At 46.6% G+C, this 19,838-nt stretch overlaps 1 protein-coding gene across 7 annotated transcripts in view; it reads right to left on the bottom strand.

Moving 5' to 3' along the window:
* Window positions 1-16: 16 nt before the first annotated feature.
* The window catches only part of TRAPPC10 (trafficking protein particle complex subunit 10), a 100,018-nt gene continuing 80,196 nt past the window's right edge, over window positions 17-19,838 (bottom strand). For all 7 annotated transcript variants that reach the window (XM_050784403.1, XM_050784405.1, XM_050784404.1 and 4 more), the window contains 7 exons: window positions 18,899-19,128; window positions 17,285-17,385; window positions 15,163-15,289; window positions 12,962-13,132; window positions 8,725-8,902; window positions 3,822-4,016; window positions 17-3,452 (listed from right to left, as the gene is read on the bottom strand). In XM_050784403.1, the coding sequence (XP_050640360.1) occupies window positions 3,214-3,452; window positions 3,822-4,016; window positions 8,725-8,902; window positions 12,962-13,132; window positions 15,163-15,289; window positions 17,285-17,385; window positions 18,899-19,128 (1,241 nt within the window). In that variant the 3' untranslated portion in view covers window positions 17-3,213. The remainder of the gene's footprint in view (window positions 3,453-3,821; window positions 4,017-8,724; window positions 8,903-12,961; window positions 13,133-15,162; window positions 15,290-17,284; window positions 17,386-18,898; window positions 19,129-19,838) is intronic.

The following is a 19,838-nucleotide window of genomic DNA, read 5'->3' on the forward strand; positions in this document are numbered from 1 at the left end:
AGACTGTCTCAGAAAGAAAAAAAAAAAAAAAAAAATCCGAATGCTTCCCAAAAAGCAAATAATCTATGTCAAGAGTCAGGAACAAGAACTAGAGAGGTAAAACAAGAAAATCTTCACATTACATACTGTTGTCACACCGTGTCGCAGCAAAAGATCCAGTGCAAAACAGCAGTTTCTTCTTAAAATGTGTATTTTCAGAATTACAATGCTTACATTTTAAACAGTCTTAATACAATGGTTTTAATCTAACAATATATTACATAATATGAAAAATGACTTTTCATAGTAAACCATGAAAATGGAATTAATACCTGCAGTGTCAAAGTCACCAACTTGTCACCTTTTCCAGTCACAAAATCCCAACACATTGTATTAATGCTTGGGGGTCTTACAGCCTGATGTATAAAGGATGAATAAATGTAGAGAAAGGAGTATTTTCATGAAAAATAAAATTTAAAAACCAGGTAGGATTTAAAGAACACAGTTGAGAGTAAAACATTTAGATCAGCCCAGTTTGCCCTTTTATAAAAAGTAGTATAGCTTTTCATTTTATATACAAACCTGGAGTGTCTGACTTCATTTTAAAACTTAATTTTAAGCACTAAAGAAAATTTGAATAGAAGCCTGTATTTTTTCTGCTAATTCTGTATGGGATATCTAGCGTCTCCACTAAGAGTAATTAATACAGGAATCTGACCCTCCTGGGCTGTGCTGACAATGGAACTGTTGTAGGTAAAATCATTTTCTGATTAAATACAACAATTTCCACATTAGAATCAGAAGAGTTATAATTTTTCCAATCATAGGACATCCCATGAAATTCACAAAAATTATAACTTATTTTATTTTCCATTTGACAGTATTTACATGTTCCACAGATATTTGTAAAACAGCTGCAAATTCCTTGCTTTTTAGATACACATTGTATATCTGGCTTCACAATTATTTAACATCTCTTGTCTTTATCAACAAAACCAGCTTGTCTCAAATACATAGACCTTACTTTACATAAAACAATAAAAATCCAATTACAGTTACTCTTTTAGGACTTTTATGATAAACATTAAGAAAAAAATGACAATTTTGGGTAACATTCTTCTTTGTCTTAAAGAGGCAGAAGCATTCATGTAACATAGTTTGCAAAAGATCTTTTGGGTAATTAGGGGGAAAAACTGATAAATTTGATTTCATTCCATCTTCAGGCAATAAGAAAGCGCTGTAAACATTTTAAATTTCCTCTTCACTTTCTTCCTCTAAATATATACGAAGTTGGATAATTTCATCCTGGGAGTAGAACTAGATACAAGAAAATCAGAGTAATAAATAAAACATTTAATCACATTCCCTCTTCCAGAAGGTAAGAGAGAAAGGGTAAGAAGGAAAGCTACATTATAGACTAGGGAAGGCTCCCAGGCTGACAACACGGATTACAGGCTCTTCTGACAGAATCAAATCTCCCATCTCTTTATTCACAGGACTTGGTAGAAATGCAGGGCAATCGTCAATTTTTATGATAAAAAATCCTTATTTTAGAAACCCTAAACTATCATTAGATTCTGAAGTTCTAATTTGCTAACTAGTTTGACCAAGTTTGTTAAACTGCACATGAAGAAGATAAATTTCTGGGAAGTTTAAATACACAATTATTTATCTTCTTTACACGTCTCCAATTTCTACAAATGAAAAAGACGTAGAAGGGAAAAAAAATCACGTCACCTTTATTTATTCAATGAGCTAAAAGACAACACAGAGAATACTGGAAATGACAGCTGTCGCGTTTCCCCAGTCTGTGCCTCCTTCCTCCCACGCCCCACTGCCTCCCGCAAGCACCGTGCTGGGCAGGAACCCGGTGCTCCTTCTCTCCACGACTTGCACATCCACGGGGATTCACAGGAGGGCCACCCGCTGCTGGACCCAATTCTATCTGCTTGCGCTAATCTTGTCAAGTTCAATTCCAAGCACACTTGCCCAGGAAATTAAGAGTACTATTTCATATGTACAAAAATACATCGCTTTGGAGAGCTGGAAAAGGTTTAATACGTACAACACTTATTTACAAGCTGTGACTTTCACACCTGTAAAAACAAACACACTTATTTTTGTCCTTGATTTTTGGTGCAACTTACACATAAACATTACATCAGTTAGTCTGTATTTTTAAAAATAATAAATCAACCATATGTACAATAAAATTTACAACCGAAAGCAAATAATCCATTGGAACAGTGTGACTGCAACTCAGTAGACCAGTGGAGGACATTCCAGGACTTGAGTCCTTCCCTACAACCAGACTAAAAACACTGAGGACCTCTCTCATCCTCACGATGGAACATCTTAATTTCTAAGACTTAAGGTGCAAAAGAAAAATAATGATTATACAGCTACAATTACATGTAAAGACTTTAAAGGGACAGAAAAACGTATTAACCCCCACATATATAATGATCATTAAATTAAATACATATTTAACTCCCAGTGCATATGATATTCTATCAACATTTTGGGGGACCACAGGGTTCCAGAAACATTTATCCCTAAACCACCTCACCGCCGAGGAGTTCCTCACAGCCGGGTCTCAGCTTTCTTCAGTACCTTTCACGTGGCTCCGGCTGATGGGCCTCCAGGTCCCCCAGCTCCGGCATCCCAAGGCACAGAAGGGGTTATGATCCCTCCCTCCCCCCACCCACCTCCCCTAGAAGGGTGTTACTCTAGAAAAGCACAACGAGAGGATCTGCGGTAAACGGCTGTTTTACCCCTTAGGGGACACAAATCCACCCCGATCAGGAACCTGGGCAGCTGTGTGACCAGAAAGGCACACACATGTCACTAAGAATGCAAGGCCTGCTGAGTGTCTACCTGAAAGACAAACGGCCTTCCACGAAGAGCCAGCAGACAGAGGCTGCTTCGTGCAGACAGCACGGGCGGAGACTTTCATGAGCAGCGTGTGAGGTAGGGGAGGGAGGCTGGAGCTCTGAGTAAGTGGCGTGGGACACCAGCATGGGGACGGGGTGAGAAAAGCAGGAATCTGAGATCACAGGCGGCATGAAAACAACAGAACTCGGCTGGCCAGCTGCATGATGACGCTCTCTGATGTCCCCACAGCCAGGCAGGACCACTGAAGGTCTGGCTGGAGCCAGAACGGAGAAGAGTCCAGTCACAGTCCCATAAAGTGCACTCCTAGCTGGGCCGTGGCATGTGTTCACCCCAGCGCTGTCATGTTACACTGACTTCCAGGACGTGGTCATCTTGGCTGGGGATGACCAGGACTTGCGTGCCTGAGCTGGAGTTGAAGACCTGGCCGGCCGGCAGTGCCTGCAGCCGGGGCATGGGCAGGCCTTTGTGCTCGCTGCTGCAGGCCGAGTGCACACTGCCCCTGCTCTTGAGGCTGCTGCTGTCTGGCTGGTCGTCCCCATGCTTGTCTACTGACAGGCTGTCGTTTTCTATCCAGCTGTCTGCAAAACACACAGGAAGTTAGACCCAAGCTGGGTCCACACTCACCTGGGGACTGGCAAAGCCACATGGAGCCAGGCTGAACATGCAGAATGCCACCTGACGCTGCCCCTTTACAGAGCACTCTGCGCACAGAGGCTTGGTTTCAGAGCCGGTGCCTGAGATTCTAACAGCAGACGAGGCTTCTGGTACCAGTTTCTACTGGCACTGAAAACATGCCACTAGTTCTCAAACCCGCTCACTCACAAGCTTTGGCACTGAAAACATGCCGCTAGTTCTCAAACCTGCTCACTCACAAGCTTATCAGCTCTCGCACAAAGTAATCACCTGCTCGAATACTGAAGGTAAACTTTTTCTTAAAAAGTCCTTACCAGCGTCCAGTTGGGAGGAGTGCGCAGAATGATGGGGGAGGTACTTGAACAGCCTGACGTCGGGCAGAGGGAGATACCCCGCGAAGAGTGGCATTACTTCCATGTGGACCCTGTGAGTGGCCCGAGCAGCCACTGGCATGGAGATGACACCGCAGCTTTTCCCACACACTGCCCAATTGCTACTGTTGTCGACAACTGAAACGAGAGGAAGCACTGTGTCACCCAGGATGGGCCTTCAAGTACTCGGGCGAGAGTCTCAGCCATCGTTACCCAATCTTCTCACCCAACGGTGTCTGACAAAACACCACAGACACAGAGCCCAGTGCCTTGTAGCTGCACCTGAAGATACAGCCATGCACTTTCACGGTGACAACACCTATTTCACTGAGTCCAACTTCAATTCGTTCTGGATTAGAATGAATTATGCTGGATGTGTACAGAAAACGGCATTTTTCCTGTGAGGTTAATAAATGAATTAATTTTGATTTCAAATTTTTGTGTCATCTTCCAAAGTATGGTTACTTTGGCAGTTAAATGAGTTCTGTCTGGTAAGTGACAGTCTCCAAGACCACTGGGTCTGAAGCCAACTCTGCCACTCAGAAGAGCATCCCAAGGCCTCCAGGCTCAATGACCTCTGTATACTGGTGAGACCACCACCAGCCTCACAGAGCTGCTTTTTAAGGATGGAAAGAGAATATGTACGAGGGAACTACAAAAAGTTCACGCAAAAAGGGAATCCAGGCCGGGCGCAGTGGCTCACGCCTGTAATCCCAGCACTTTGGGAGGCCGAGACAGGAGGATCACGAGGTCAGGAGATCGAGACCATCCTGGCGAACACGGTGAAATCCCATCTCTAATAAAAATACAAAAAAATAGCCGGGTGCGGTGGCGGGCGCCTGTAGTCCCAGCTACACGGGAGGCTGAGGCAAGAGAATGGCGTGAACCTGGGAGGCAGAGCTTACAGTAAGCAAGATTGCGCCACTGCACTCCAGCCTGGACGACTGAGCAAGACTCCGTCTCAAAAAAAAAAAAAAAAAAAAAAAAGAATCCAAAGATGCAAATAGAAAATATAAGCTTTATGTCTCAACATAAGCCCCACTCAAGTCAAGACATGTTTGTAAGCAATGATGCCATTGCTTACAATGCCATTTAGTCCATCCCTGAAGAACTGGGAGGCCTGAGAATTTAGCCATGTCAAGGCAGTCTTTTTCTACATTATTAGCCGAATAAAAATGGGTGCCTTTTAAAGACTTTTTAAGATCAGGAAACAAAAATAAGTCAGAAGGAGCCAAATCAGGCCCATAAGGTGGATGCCTCATGATTTCCAATAGAAACCCTCGCAAAGTTGGGCTCGTTGGAGGAATGAGCAGGAGCTTTGTCGTGGTGGAGGAGGACTCTCTGGTGAAGCTTCCCCAGGGGTTTTTCTACCAAAGCTCTTGCTATCTTCCTCAAAACACTCTCATAATACACAGATGCTGTTGTCCTTTGACTCTCCAGAAAGTCAATAAGCACAAGGCCTTGAGTATCCCAAAAACCTATTGCTGTGGCCTCTGCTCTTGACCGGTCTGCTTCTGCTCTGGCTGGGCCACCCCACCTCTTGGTAGCCATTGCCGTGTCTGCTTTGTCTTCAGAATGGTACTGGGAAGGCCACACTGCATCTCCTGTTAAAGTTCTTTGAGTAAATGCTTCAGGATCTTGATCCCATGTGTTTGAAGTTTCCATGGGAAGCTCTGCTCTGGTCGGCCGCGGACCTGGGTGTTAGGGTTTTGGCACCCACTGAGTGGAACGTTTGCTCACCTTTCTGTCCTAATTGCGTAAGCTGAACCAGTTGAGATGTCTGCGGTGTTGGCTCTCATTTCTGCTGTTGTCAGTTCTCTCCAATTAGAGCATGAACAAGGTGAATTTTTTCCTTGACAATGGATGTGGATGGTCTGCTTGCTGTGGCCTTAATCTTCAGCATCATCTCGTCCCTTCTTAAAACAAGATATCCATTTGCAAACTACTTAACTCTTTGGGGCATTATCCAAAGAATTTCATACTTTTCATAAAGCATCAATGATTTCACCATTCTTCCACCCAAGCTTCACCATAAATTTGATGGATTTTTTTTTTTTTAAGGCAAAGTTTCTCTCTTGTTGCCCAGGCTGGAATGCAATGGCGCAATCTCGGTTGGCTGCAACCTCCACCTCCTGGGTTCAGGCGATTCTCCTGCCTCAGCCTCCCAAGTAGCTGGGATTACAGGTGCACGCCACCACACCCGGCTAGTTTTTTGTATTTTTAGTAGAGACGGAGTTTCACCATATTGGCCAGGCTGGTCTCAAACTCCTGACCTCAGGTGATCCGCCCACCTCGGCTGCCCAAAGTGCTGGGATTATAGGCGTGAGCCACCGCGCCCAGCCAGTGTTGGTTCCTGATTTAATTTTAGCAGAATTCATGTTGCTCTGATAGGGGCTATTTTAAACTGATGTCTCATCCTTCTTAGTGCCTCAAACTAGATCCTGCTCAGTGAGGAGGAGCTTATTTTGGTGCAAAAAGTGTTGAAATCCATGCATAGTTTTTTCATAATGTATCTTCCGTGATTTGTTTGAAGAACCCTTGTATGTAAAGCATTTAGTCCCACTCCTCGGACATGGTAGTGTCTTAATATATGGCAGGTGTTATTAACAACATTCATTATTAAAACAACCTTCATGTAATTCAATGCAATTCAAACACCTAAGTGATCATTCACTGGGACCAGCCCTGGAGATATGAAAGTAAGCAAGACAGGATCCTTGCCATCCAGTAGTAGTTGGCCTGGCAAAGAGGTCACAGCTTCCCATCGTGAGGACACTGAGCAACCGCCCAGGGGGAGTGAGTGACCAGAAGGCCATGAGCAGCAGAGAAGGGCTCAGGGAGATGGACATTCTGTAGGTGGGAATGGCGGACCTTTGAGGACAGGGGCTACTATAGGACACACAGAGGACCTAGGAGTGTCCGGAGGAAGGCAATGGAGTGACGGTTCTCAGAGTGTGGCTCTCAGGGCACCCGCAAGCTCATAGCTTTCACACTGCTGCCTTTCCACGCTGCTGACCTCGGTGCTGCTGGGGCAACCACAATGGCGTGAACTCAGGAGCCAGATCACTGCCATGAACTCACAGCAGAAAACCAAAACAAAATGCCACGCTTCACAAAGTAGTCATAAGTGTTCATTTTATTAAATTCAGCTCCTGAGTACACTTTTTTGGTTTTTTAATTGTGAAATGTTTATAGACTCACAAGAAGTTGTAAAAATAGTAGAGGGGTCACCTACCTTCATCACCAGCTTCACCCAACTATGCCATCTCATGTAACACAGGAAGCTGACATTGGTACCATACAGTGACCCAGGCTGCAGACCCCACTGGATTTCACTACAGAGTGAACTGGGCTGTAAACCCCACTGGATTTCACTACAGAATGAACCAGGCTGCAGACCTCACTGGATTTCACTACAGAATGAATCAGGCTGCAGACCTCACTGGATTTCACTACTGAGTGAACCAGGCTGTAAACCTCACTGGATTTCACTACAGAGTGAACCGGGCTGTAAACCTCACTGGATTTCACTACAGAATGAACCAGGCTGCAGACCTCACTGGGTTTCACTACTGAGTGAACCAGGCTGTAGACCCCACTGGATTTCACTAGAGCGAACCAGGCTGCAGACCCCACTGGATTTCACTAGAGTGAACCAGGCTGCAGACCCCACTGGATTTCACTACTGAGTGAACCAGGCTGCAGACCCCACTGGATTTCACTACTGAGTGAACCAGGCTGCAGACCCCACTGGATTTCACTAGACTGAACCAGGCTGCAGACCCCACTGGATTTCAATATGGAGTGAACCAGGATGTAGACCTCACTAGATTTCACTACAGAATGAATCAGGCTGCAAACCCCACTGGATTTCAGCACCTTTCACAGGCATTCTTTGGGTCTAATTCTATGGCATTTGTCACATGTGTAGATTCTTGTACCACCACAGCGGCCCTGGCCAAGTACTCTCCATTACCACAGAGGACGGCCTCCTGCTGCCTCCTGCTGCTCTGTGCAACACTGACGCGCCCTCCTTCTGCGGCTGGCATTTTGAGGGTGTCATTTAGAAATGGAATCACACAGTACACCTCCTTATAGGATTGGCTTTTTCTTAGTACAATGCCCTTGAGATCCAACCACAGCACTGTGTGAGTCAACAGTCCCTTCTGTTTCATTGCTGAGGAGGAATCAGATGTGCCAGTTTGTTTAACCACTCTCAAGCTGAAGGACGTTTGAATTATTTCCATTCTTGAGTGCTTGTGTTCTTGACATTCTCCCGGTCTCTGCTGCAGAATGACAGCTGGCTCAGGGAAAGCACGTGGGGAGCGCTCGGTGCTGTGAGCCGAAATAGCTGCTGTTTTCACAGAACACCCTTTCCACTTGCAAGAGTGCTGGGGAAGCTAGTTATTCAGTGTTGGGTATTTGGCAGATGTTTGATGAAAAATGAATGATGTAAGCCTGTCACTTCGAAGAAAACAACATGAGTATTTGCTGCCAATGATGCCATCTAAGACTGAGCAAAAATCAGAATTTTGGAAAACTTACACTTGCCGCTGTGAGCTTAAAAGAGTCCTGATGCTCCAAGCTCTCCCTGAGAGATCACAAATGCAGATTTTAAAAAAATATTGTCAAACGAAAGGTGCCCCCATTTGGAAGATCTGCACAACTCAGGAAGCTATGCTTCTCACGTGACTAATGGCACAGGGTGTCATGCTATGATGCCTGGGTAAAAGAACCACTCAACATGCAAGAGAGGCTGGGTGCAGTGCCTCACACCTGTAATCCCAATACTCTGGGAGGCCAAGGCGGGAGGACTGCTTCAGCCCATGGGTTTGAGACCACCTACCTTCATACATAAGCTTTGTCGAAAAATGCTCATCAGATTCGGTCAGTGCTTCATCCTTATCCACCTCCAAGAGGTCTGAGAGCCTCGTGATCAATACCTCCAGGGAGCAGAGGGAGCCTGTTCTGCAGTACTCCATTCCCGAAGGGGGAAAGATCTCAGCCTTCACATTGTATAATGTCTGGGCAGGAAAGGGAGAGAAAAGAAAGGAAATGTATCTAACAGTTCTCAAGAAATGCAACTAGAGGCAAAAGAAGAGCTGCCCGCAGACCCTGGAGAGCTGAGGAAAGACACTTATCTGCTCGGCTGGCCTTAGAGCAACTGTGGCCACTCACTCTCAATAATTCTCATGGGAGATGCAATGTTTTCGGAAGTCCTACACCCCCAACCTTAACATCCTTCTTCAAATTATGAATATTTCCAACTGCAGGAAGAAAGGCTAGCACAGCGACCCTCCTGCTGCCTATCACCCGGATCCCAAGATCTCAGCATGTTGATGCCTCAGCATCACCGATGGAGCCATGTACATTTCTGTATTTGCCTGAGGTAATTTAAAGCGAATTTCAGGCCAGGCATGGTGGCTCACACCTGTAATACCAGCACTTTGGGAGGCCGAGGTGGGCAGATTAATTGAGGCCAGGAGTTTGAGACCAGCCTGCCCAACGTGGTGAAATCCCATCTCTACTAAAAATACAAAAATTAGCCGGGTACAGTGGTAGGTGCCTGTAATCCCAGCTACTTGGATTACTTAGCAGGAGACTCCCTTGAACCCAGGAGGCAAAGGTTGCAGTGAGCTGAGATCACGCCACTGCACTGCAACCTGGGTGACAGAGCAAGACTGTCTCAAAAAAAAATAATAATCAGATAAAAAAATAAAGCAAATTTCAGACAACCTGTTATTTTGCCCCATCTACTTCAGTATGCATTACTAAACACTAAGGCCTTTTTCTTACCAAAACACAAAGCTATTATTACAACTAGCAAAAGCAACAGGAATTCCTTGGTATAACCCAATTCAGTCCATAATCTGCTTTGTCCATGTTTTCTTTCCATAATCAACCTATTCTCAGTGGTTATTCAAATATGCTTAACATTCTACCACCACCCATGGCGAACAATCACAACTCATCCGCCACCGCAAAGATGAAAAATGGCTCGCGCAGCTCCACTTCTGAAGGGAAGCGGGTGTGTGCACATGCGTGCATGTGTGTAATACAGTATAACTTGACTTAAAAGTGTTCTATTGGCATTGTAAAACGTTCAAAGAAGATATTTCAGTATATTAAGAAGTGTCTGTCTGGAGTCTGAAGCCAAGATGAAGTCGTCTGCTGGGAGTTCACAGCCTAAACAGCAGTCCTGAGCATGGCCTTTCTAGGTGATCTCCTACCAAATCCCCAATTACCTCTGTTTGGACATGGGACAAACTCCCACCAGTCTCAACAGGGGCCATGCTGGGACTTCCTGATGTTCTCGAGCCACAGGGCAGAAAAGATCCCAAATACACAGATGCAAAAATGCCAGCCGTGGGCCCGGATACCCGTAGGTCCTGGGAACTGAAGCAGTGGAATGCTGTGCTAGAGGCCCCTGAAATACCTCCTCCTGAGAAGCTTCTGGCTGGAGCACAGTGTGAATGTTTCTGAATCCAGCAAAGAATGCAGACTTGCCTAAGGGCTTGAAGGACACCCAGAGTTGCAGTAGGACAAAGTGGGGTGTGCTGAGACCTGCGTGTGCCTGAACATTGCTCTCAGCTGCATCTGGGAAGGAGAGTGGCTGGGGGAAAGCACAGCGCAGGGTGAGTAGCAGGGGCCTCACCTGGCAGCACCTGGAGCTCAGGCACAGTGACCAGAACTGCGGAGCCTCTTCAGAGCGACATGCGAGCACTTACAGCCAGCTGGTCTCTGACAGCAAGGCCAGGGTCACCCCACAGGGAGGAAAGCATCATTATGACAGATGGGATAGGGACACCTGATGGGTCACTTGAAAAGAACAAATTTGGACCCTACCTCTTACCATACACAAAAATTAAGTCAAAGTAGATCACAGACCTAAATATAAGTGCTGAAATTACGAACATCTTGGAAGAAAATGCAGGAGAAAATCTTTTTGACCAAAGGCAATGATTTTCTAGGTCCAAAGCAAAAAATTCAAGCAATAAAACAGAGAGTTGAATTGGATTTCATCAAAATTTAAAACTTTTGTGCTTCAAAGGACAACAAATGGAAGAAAATATTTGCAAATCATACGTAAGGACCTGGTACCTAGGATATATAAAGAATTTACAATTCAATAATAAAAAACAAATAACCCTATTTAAACATGGGGAAAGGAGTTGAACAGACATCCTTCCAAAGGCGGCAGAAAAATGGACCACATGCCCACGAGAAGCAGCACAACATCACTAGCCACTGGGAAAACGCCTGCCAACTGGAACGGCCACAACCAAAAACACAGTGAGACAAGTGCTGGCAGGACACACAGAAGCTGGGACTCTCTGGGTCCCAGCTGGAATCCACTATGTTGCTGGTGGGAATGTAGAGCCCTCTGGAAAAAGTTTGGCAGTTGCTCAAAAAGCTAACCATAGAGTTACCCATATGACCCAGAAATTCCACTCAGGTCTTTACCAGGAGAATTGAATAGATATGGTCCCATAAAAACCCATACTTTGGGCCGAGCATGGTGGCTCACGCCTGTAATCCGAGCACTTTGGGAGGCCGAGGTGGGTGGATCACGAGGTCAGGAGTTCAAGACCAGCCTGGCCAAGATGGTGAAACCTCGTCTCTACTAAAAATACACAAAATTAGCCAGGCATGGTGGCACGCGCCTGTAATCCCAGCTACTCCGGAGGCTGAGGCAGAGAACTGCTTAAACCTAGAGGGGTGGAGGGTGCAGTGAGCCAAGATTACACCACTGCACTCCAGCCTAGGAGACAGAGCAAGACTCTGTCTCAAAAAAACAAAAACAAAAACAGAAAAAACCTGTACTTTGGCTGGGCGCAGTGGCTCACATCTATAATCCCAGCACTTTGGGAGGCCAAGGCAGGTGGATCACCTCAGGTTGGGAGCTTGAGACCAGCCTGACCAACATGGAGAAAGCCCGTCTCTACTAAAAATGCAAAAAATTAGCTGGGTGTGGTGGTGCATGCCTGTAATCCAGCTACTCGGGAGGCTGAGGCAGGAGAATTGCTTGCACCTGGGAGGCAGAGGTTGCAGTGAGCTGAGATCGTGCCATTGCACTCAAGCCTGGCAACAAGAGCAAAACTCTGTCTCAGAAAAATAAATAAATAAAAAGAAAAATCATGAGCCAGGTGTGGTGACACATGCCTGTGGTCCCAGCTGCTCGGCAGGCTGAGGTGGGAAGATCATGAGCCCAGAAGGTCCAGGCTGCAGTGAGCTATGATTGTGCCACTGCACTGCAGCCTGGGGGACAGAGTAAGACCCTGTCTCATAAATAAATAAATTATTTATATATAAATTATTATTATATATTATTATTTAATAATTTGTGATTTTATTTATTCATTTAAATGTATTAAATAAGGCATTATATAAAACATGAAGGTCAAAACAATTTGTCTTGTTTGGAAGAAGATAGAAAAAAACTGCTAATATCAAAACTATAAAGACAAACACTTCAAATCAACATGGTTTGACAATTTCAAACAGTAAAGAGAAGAAACGGAAGTATCACAAAATTGTAAAACATTAAGTCGAATAATCTCCCTAAAGGAACACAGCACACACCTCTATCTACTCACCTAGCTCAAGGCTACACTTCATTCCACACTCAAATTGGCTTCTAAAACATGATGCACAAGTTCTAAGAAAATCTTCACAATATTCAGCTAGCAAGTTTTCAGCTTTTCTTTGAAAAACTAGAGATATGCCTTAGAAAGCAATGCCCCCGAAGATGAAATGACTCCAAGAAATATTTCCAGGGAGTTACTAAGTCAACATGAGAAAGGGAAAAAGAAGAAAAAAGGAGTCTTTGGGCCTTCCAAATGACAAACACTCCTCTCAGAGATGCCCCCAGGAGTGTGGGCATCTCAGATGTGTCACTTGAGAAGGACCTGGGGTTCTAAAATAAAGATAGTCGATGATTCAACTACCCCAGCAACTGTTTTTCTCCAGCTGCTCCTTCATTATGTTGGCAGAAGCTGTCTATTCAGTTCTTCAGATTATAAAGAACATAATGCCATCTTTCATTTTTCCACCCCACCCTCCCAAAATAATACATCACTTACAAAAAAATTTTCCACTTTAAATTCATAAGTATACGGCTTTAAGGAGATAGACAGCTGTTCCTCAGAAGCTGGGGAAAATCCAACAGAGAACCGGCAATGCAGAGAAGGGGGAGGCTCTTCTGTCCACTTGAGTTCCCAGACGAAGAACACCGACTGCTTGCTGTAGATGGGCTGGAAAGAGAGTCGGGGGTCACTGTTCACACAGCACCATAACCGCAAAGACAACACAGACACTGCAGCGAAACACATGCCATGCGAAGGGTGCTGAGCAGACACCATGGGCAGGCCTCTGCCTCACAGCACGCCTGTGCACGCTGCTTTAGGCCCCACAGCACCTGTCCCTGCCCTAACTCCCTTTGCCTGGCCTTGTCCCAGCAGAAGATTGTACAAAATTGGTAAATCTTTAATTTTTTATGATTCCATAAGTTTTACATCATATGAGATCATTAAAAAGTAGCTTAATTTTTTTTTTTTTCTTTTTGAAACGGAGTCTCCCTCTGTCGCCCAGGCTGGAGTGCAGTGACATGATCTCGGCTCACTGCAACTTCTGCCTCCTGGGTTCAAGTGATTCTCCTGTGTCGGCCTCCCGAGTAGCTGGGATTACAGAAGCATGCCACCATGCCCAGCTAACTTTTTTTTTTATTTTAGTAGGGATGGGGTTTCCCCGTGTTGCCCAAGAGGGTCTTGAATTCCTGAGCTCAGGCAATCCACCTGCCTCGGCCTCCCAAAGTGCTTGGATTACAGGTGTGAGCCACCGCGCCCCATCAATTTTTTTTCCCCTTTTTTTAGAGACAGGGTCTCACTCTGTCACCCAGGCTGGAGTGCCATGGCGTGATCACAGCTCACTGCAGCCCAACCTTCCAGGTTCAAGAGATCTTCTCACCTCAGCTTCCTGGGTAGCTGGGAATACAAGTGTGTGCCACCATGCCTGACTAATTTTTGTATTTGTAGAGATGGGGTTTGCTATGTTGCTCAGCCTGATCTCAAACTCCTGAGCTCAAGTGATCCACCCACCTGGGCCTTCCAAAATGTTGGAATCACAAGTGTGAGTCACCATGCCCAAAGGATATTAATGGATATTAATTAATATATAGCATATCCCATGCAGCTCCAAAACAGGGGAATATATCATCAATTAATTAAAAAGTACATCTTGGCTAGAGGTGGTGGCTCATGGCTGTAATCCCAACACTTTAGGAGGCCAAGGTGGGTGGTTCACCTGAGGTCAGCAGTTCAAGACCAGCCTGACCAACATGGTGAAACCACGGCTCTATTAAAAATACAAAATTAGCTGGGTGTGTTGGCAGGCGCCTGTAATCACAGCTAGTCGGGAGGCTGAGACAGAAGAATTGCTTGAACCCAGGAGGCAGAGGTTGCAGTGAGGCAAGATCACACGATTGCATTCCAGGCTGGGTGACAAGAGCGAAACTCCATCTCAAAAAAAGATAAATAAAAATTTAAAAAACAAAATAAAAAGTAAGTCTTTACATCCAGCCAATTATTTTATATTTAAATTATTTTAGGAACCAGCACAACCTGATGTATGGGTTGAACACCGCTATTACATGTAGAGTCCACACCTAAAAGCACAGTGTCAAGCTCCAGGACTATCTGAAAGAGCTAACGGATTAGTGGGGGAGAATCCTTTGAAAATGCTGAAGATTCAGACATACATTAAGAAAGCCTTCGAGCTCTAAACACTCAGCATTTACTGCCTAAAAACATATGTGAAAAATCAACAGAAAAAGCAAGGTCAAGATTCAGCCAGGCAGGGAGGCATAAACAGAAAAAGCAAGGTCCAGATGCAGGCACGAGCATGGCTCTTTTACAAAGGCACTGACGTGTCGGGCACCATCGCTCTGGCACTGGCAGGCATCACGCTCCAGGCAGAGTGGAGCAGTGCCCATGCAATCAACAGTGCGTTCAAACAGAAGCTTGTACCTGCACACATCTATGCATACAGTGGGACCAGTTTCAGATTTAATTCTTCTAAAAAGAAGAATTCATCCATCCAGCCACCCACTTACTCAGCAGCAAGCCCCGATCCAGCCTCAGGGCAGCCGGAGGAGCTGCACAGGAGCCTTTACTCATCAGCAGTGCAGCTGTTCTATCTAAAGGCTCGATCGCAACACATACTACATCATTTCCGTACACTCCGGTTCTCTGTTGAGAAGTTATGCTCAGGTCTACACAATGTTTACCTGCTGGGACTGCGTGTTCAGTGGTACTAGTTGCAGGTCGGTACTATCACTGGTATCTACAAGATAACTATCTGACAGCTGAAAGTCAAGTTCTGACAAATTCTGGACACAAACTTGAACATATTTCCTAAAGCGGAAAAACAAGAAGTATTATTTTGATATGTAAGAACTTTATTAAATATATCTTAGCTTTGTTAAGGAGACCCTCTCTGTCTAGGGAATCAAAAAAGCAGCAAAGCAAAGTAAGCTACGTTGTTGCATATGTTTCTCCTTCAGATTTCACACCAAAAAGTGTCAGAAAAAAATAAACCTTTTTGGCTGGGCATGGTGGCCCACGCCTGTAATCCCAGCACTTTGGGAGGCCAAGGTGGGCAGATTATGAGGTCAGATCGAGACCATCCTGGCCAACATGGTGAAACCCCATCTCTATTAAAAATACAAAAATTAGCCAGACATGGTGGCACGTGTCTGTAATTCTGTAATCCCAGCTACTGAGGAGGCTGAGGTATGAGAATCGCTTGAACCCAGGAGGCAGAGGTTGCAGTGAGCTGAGATCGTGCCACTGCACTCCAGCCTGGTGACAGGGCGAGACTCCGTCTCAAAAAAATAACAAATAATAATAAACAAACATTTTTAAAGAGGCGATTTCTGTGAGGAAATGGAAGAAAGAATATAGTTTCTGACCAGCCTTATTATAAAGTGATCATGGCTGGTCACCCTCACTGGCCTATGGGGAGCCACAGGGAGAGAGCAGCGGCCCTCCTCATTAGAGGTAAAGACTCTCCATTGAGAGAGGAAAGGCGGGGCTTATCTCCATTTCCATTACATGCAAAGCTTTGAAAAATAATAATAATAGTTATTATTTTTTGAGACAGAGTATTGCTCTTGTCGCCCAGGCTGGAGTGCAATGGCACGATCTTGGCTCAATGCAACCTCCACCTCCCGGGTTCAAGCAATTCTCCTGCCTCAGTCTCCAGAGTAGCTGGGATTACAGGTGCGTACCACCATGCCCAGCTCATTTTTGTATTTTTAGTAGAGATGGGGTTTTGCTATGTTGGTCAGGCTGGTGTTGAACTCCTGACCTCGTGATCCACCTGCCTCGGCCTCCCAAAGTACTGGGATTACAGGCGTGAGCCACCGTGCCCAGATGAAAAATTTTTTAATAAGGTTCTTTTAGAGATTATTGATGTTTTTAACCATTAATATCTACAGCTCCCTTTGCTGTGATTTGAAGGGGAAGAAAAGCTGCTAGTATAATGTTCCATTCTAAACATGGTTCTGACATTTTTGTTTCCAAATTATCCAAACATCGTCAATGGATAAAAAGTTGCGGGCAGAGGCCAGGCCAGCATCCCGAGCGCAGTGATCAATGCTAGCACCGTCACTAAGGTGGGGCACCTGGACACCGTGGGCCCCCCATGCAGTCAACAGGAAGCACACAGCCCGCCTGCCTCAAAGCAGAATCGGAGTCTACTCAAGCCTTTAGGGCGGCTGTTTTCCACTGAGGCAAGTCCGCCCCACCCAGAGGACACTGGGCAGTGTCTACAGACATCTGTGGCTGCCACACCTGGGGGTGGGGAGTGCTACTGGCATCTCGTGGGAGAGCCTGGGGTGCTGCTCAACACCCTACAGCACACAGGACAGCCCCTACAACAGAGTTATCTGGCCCAAAATGTCACTCATGCTGAGCTCAAAAGTTCCTGTTCTAGAGGTTGCAGGCAACTGACAAGAGATACAGGGACAGGGGAATTAGTTAAACAAATCCAGCCAGATCCAGAAAGGTGGGCCTCCGGAGGAAACCCGGCCTGCGTGTGAATAAGTCGATGGCTTGAAAACAGGGAAGAAAGGATGAACAGAGATCTAGTGGTCTGATGGAGATTTTGGATCCCAAGTCACACAAACCAACTATAAAAGGTCATTTTCAGACAGTTGGGAAAATCTGAATATGAACTGGGTGTCATAGGACACCAGGGAATTGTAATTTTAAGAGACGAACAATGGCCTTGTGGTCACATAAGAAGACATCCTTTGTCATCACGAAGGCCAGCTTTGAACATTAGGAGCCTCCGCTTAGAAGAGTCCTGGGAAACCAGCCAGGGCCTGCACACCACGTCTCTGTTACCGTGTTCCTGAAGACAGCAGGGCGTGCGTGGTCCTGAAGGGCACACTGAAGGTCAGTGCGATGACCGTGGAGTAGATGGACCACGGGCAGTCAATTGACACCTGAGGAGGAAGCACAAAGACACTCTCTGACCACTCGCCCGACGGACAGCACAGCCACCACCACTGCTGCCCAGATACACCTGCAGTGCCTGCCCACACCCTAGTCATTTTATTATGGCTTCCACCACTCGTTATCCAGGAAGCAAAGCCTTACCTAACACATACACAAACCAACGAGAAATAGGACACTAAGTCTAGAGACAAGAGAAATGAACACAGAACTGGCAAGACGTGCACCTGTCACCAGAATCATCTCAATGGCGGAAGAGCACAGCCGTCCCCTAAGCAACAGACCCACCTGCTGCTCCCATAAACGCAGGACCACAGAGCCATGTTTCAATGTGCACAGGGTTTTGACACAGTGCTTTCAGTCATATATTTCCAGATGACATTAGTCAATGAGTACTCCATATTTAATGAGTTATCTAAGCATTTAATCCATGTGAGGCTGAATATGTAACTGAAAACCAAATCAGTTTAGGGGCACAGGGAGGACAAAGATATTACATCCCTTAAGGGCAGGAATGAAGCAAGTCTCAAGCCTTATTCCCCACAGGGAAGAGGTGAATACCCCAGCACGCACCGTGCGTGTCACCAATGCCAGGGAAAAGCAGGATAACACGGCACACGGCACAGGTGCCGCCAGCGCCAGGGAACAGCGGGATACTCGGGCACCCGGTACAGGTGCCGCCAGTGCTAGGGAAGAGCGGGATACTCGGGCACACAGCACAGGTGCCACCAGCGCTGCACGTTCCTGCTGAGCTGAGCGCTACCTTTGCGAATGGTGAACGTCTGTGTGAGTTAAGGGAAAGACACTTCCTCAGGTATCTTCAAAAACTGAACATTACAACATTCTTCTTCAGGTGTGGACTTGTCTGGTAACTTCGTGCTTTGGAAAGATGGCATTCCTTGCCCTTTTTCCCCCACTGCTCTTGGGCATCTACTGCGACCCTCGGCCTGTTTTAGAGCCCTCAGGATTGATTTCTGGGCTACAAGACTTGGGCACACCCTGAGTAACATGATGTAGTGACACATTCCATGAGCTGATTTCCTATGGATCTGGGACCGAAATCACATCTTTCTCAAGTAACTGTCAGTGAGTACCAGCACCAAAGCCTAAAACGAGACAGCTCCTCCCCGGCTGAGCTTATGATGTTTCAGTGGACAGACACCGAGGCACACATGACACAGTCCTCCTCTGGCCTCGTCACTGGTCAAATAGACATGACCCAAGTCTGATGCCCCTCATGCCTAGGCCGGCCCTAACCTCTTACAGGGAACTCCCTGGCCCCTGGAACTGAGAGGGAAAGGTAGAGCTGGCTTGCCTCTGTCCTTGCAAAAAATGCACCCCTTATCTAAGAAAGGGTGATTCACAGAACTGCTAACCACACGGCCAGGGCGTCAGGAATCGGAAGGAGCCAGGCTACCAGCAGGCATCACTACATCGCCTTTCCCAGCAGGTGGGCGGGTGGGGAGGCCCCACAAGCTAAGCTCCTCCACTGCCCCGACTCACTTTGTGGTCTGTGGTAACCATGCAGTGGCCAGTTTTCTGTTTGTCCTTATGCTTCCTGTGGGGCTCTGCCATCCCCAGCATGTCACTCTCCCCTCCGAGTGCTGGGGCTGAAGGTAAAGAGAGAACTTCCAGTTCAAATTCGATCACATGGTATGCAGGCGCAACAGGCAGACTGATGCTCGTGACCTTGTCGGAGGACTGAATCCGGAGCGCAGCATCAGAAGACTGTTCTGCGAAAGACAGAAAAAGTCACTTCAAAGCTGTTCTCTCGGTTTCACTTGTCCTTTTCCTTACAGCAGGTGATGGCCCAGCAGTGAGGCCACCGCTCAACCTCTCCCGCTCCTGCGCACCTGGCAGGCAAACCCAAGAACAAAGCCCCTAGGACAGAGCGGCCCAGTGTAAAAGCCGGCAGGCAGGAGCCCAGACCCATCATTGCTCACAAGCTGAAGACAGGAAAAGGACATTTCCCACAGGGCCCACCCAAGCCCTACGTTATGTCCCTGCATGACCTTCTCCCATTCCGTCTCATCTGCAGATCCACCCCCACCCCCAGGGGATCACGGTCCTCCCCTTCCCCTTCTTCATGGCTGGGGCTGGGAGGATGGAGTGCTCAGGGCTCTCAGCAGCACCGACGAGGGCTGCTCTGCTTTTGCTTCTCGGGAGCAGGGCCAGCCCGGGGTGGACAGGGTCTGGCAGGCATCGCCGTGCAACGTGATGCCACATCTCCTATCCTCCGTCAGGCAAGCACTGCTTGGCCACTCAGCGTGTGAACCACTGTCGGTTTACCACCTCAAATGGGACCCCAGCACAGGCACCAGGCTATTGTGCTCCTATGGAACACTGACTCCAGACACTGTTGAGGGGCACTCAGCAGGACGGCAGCAAGGCCAGGCTCACCCTCACACCCACACAGCGCAGGGCAAGGTGGACGTCCTCCTCG

This window comes from Macaca thibetana, chromosome 3 (genome assembly GCF_024542745.1).
Source record: "Macaca thibetana thibetana isolate TM-01 chromosome 3, ASM2454274v1, whole genome shotgun sequence".
NCBI classification, from domain to species: domain Eukaryota; kingdom Metazoa; phylum Chordata; class Mammalia; order Primates; family Cercopithecidae; genus Macaca; species Macaca thibetana.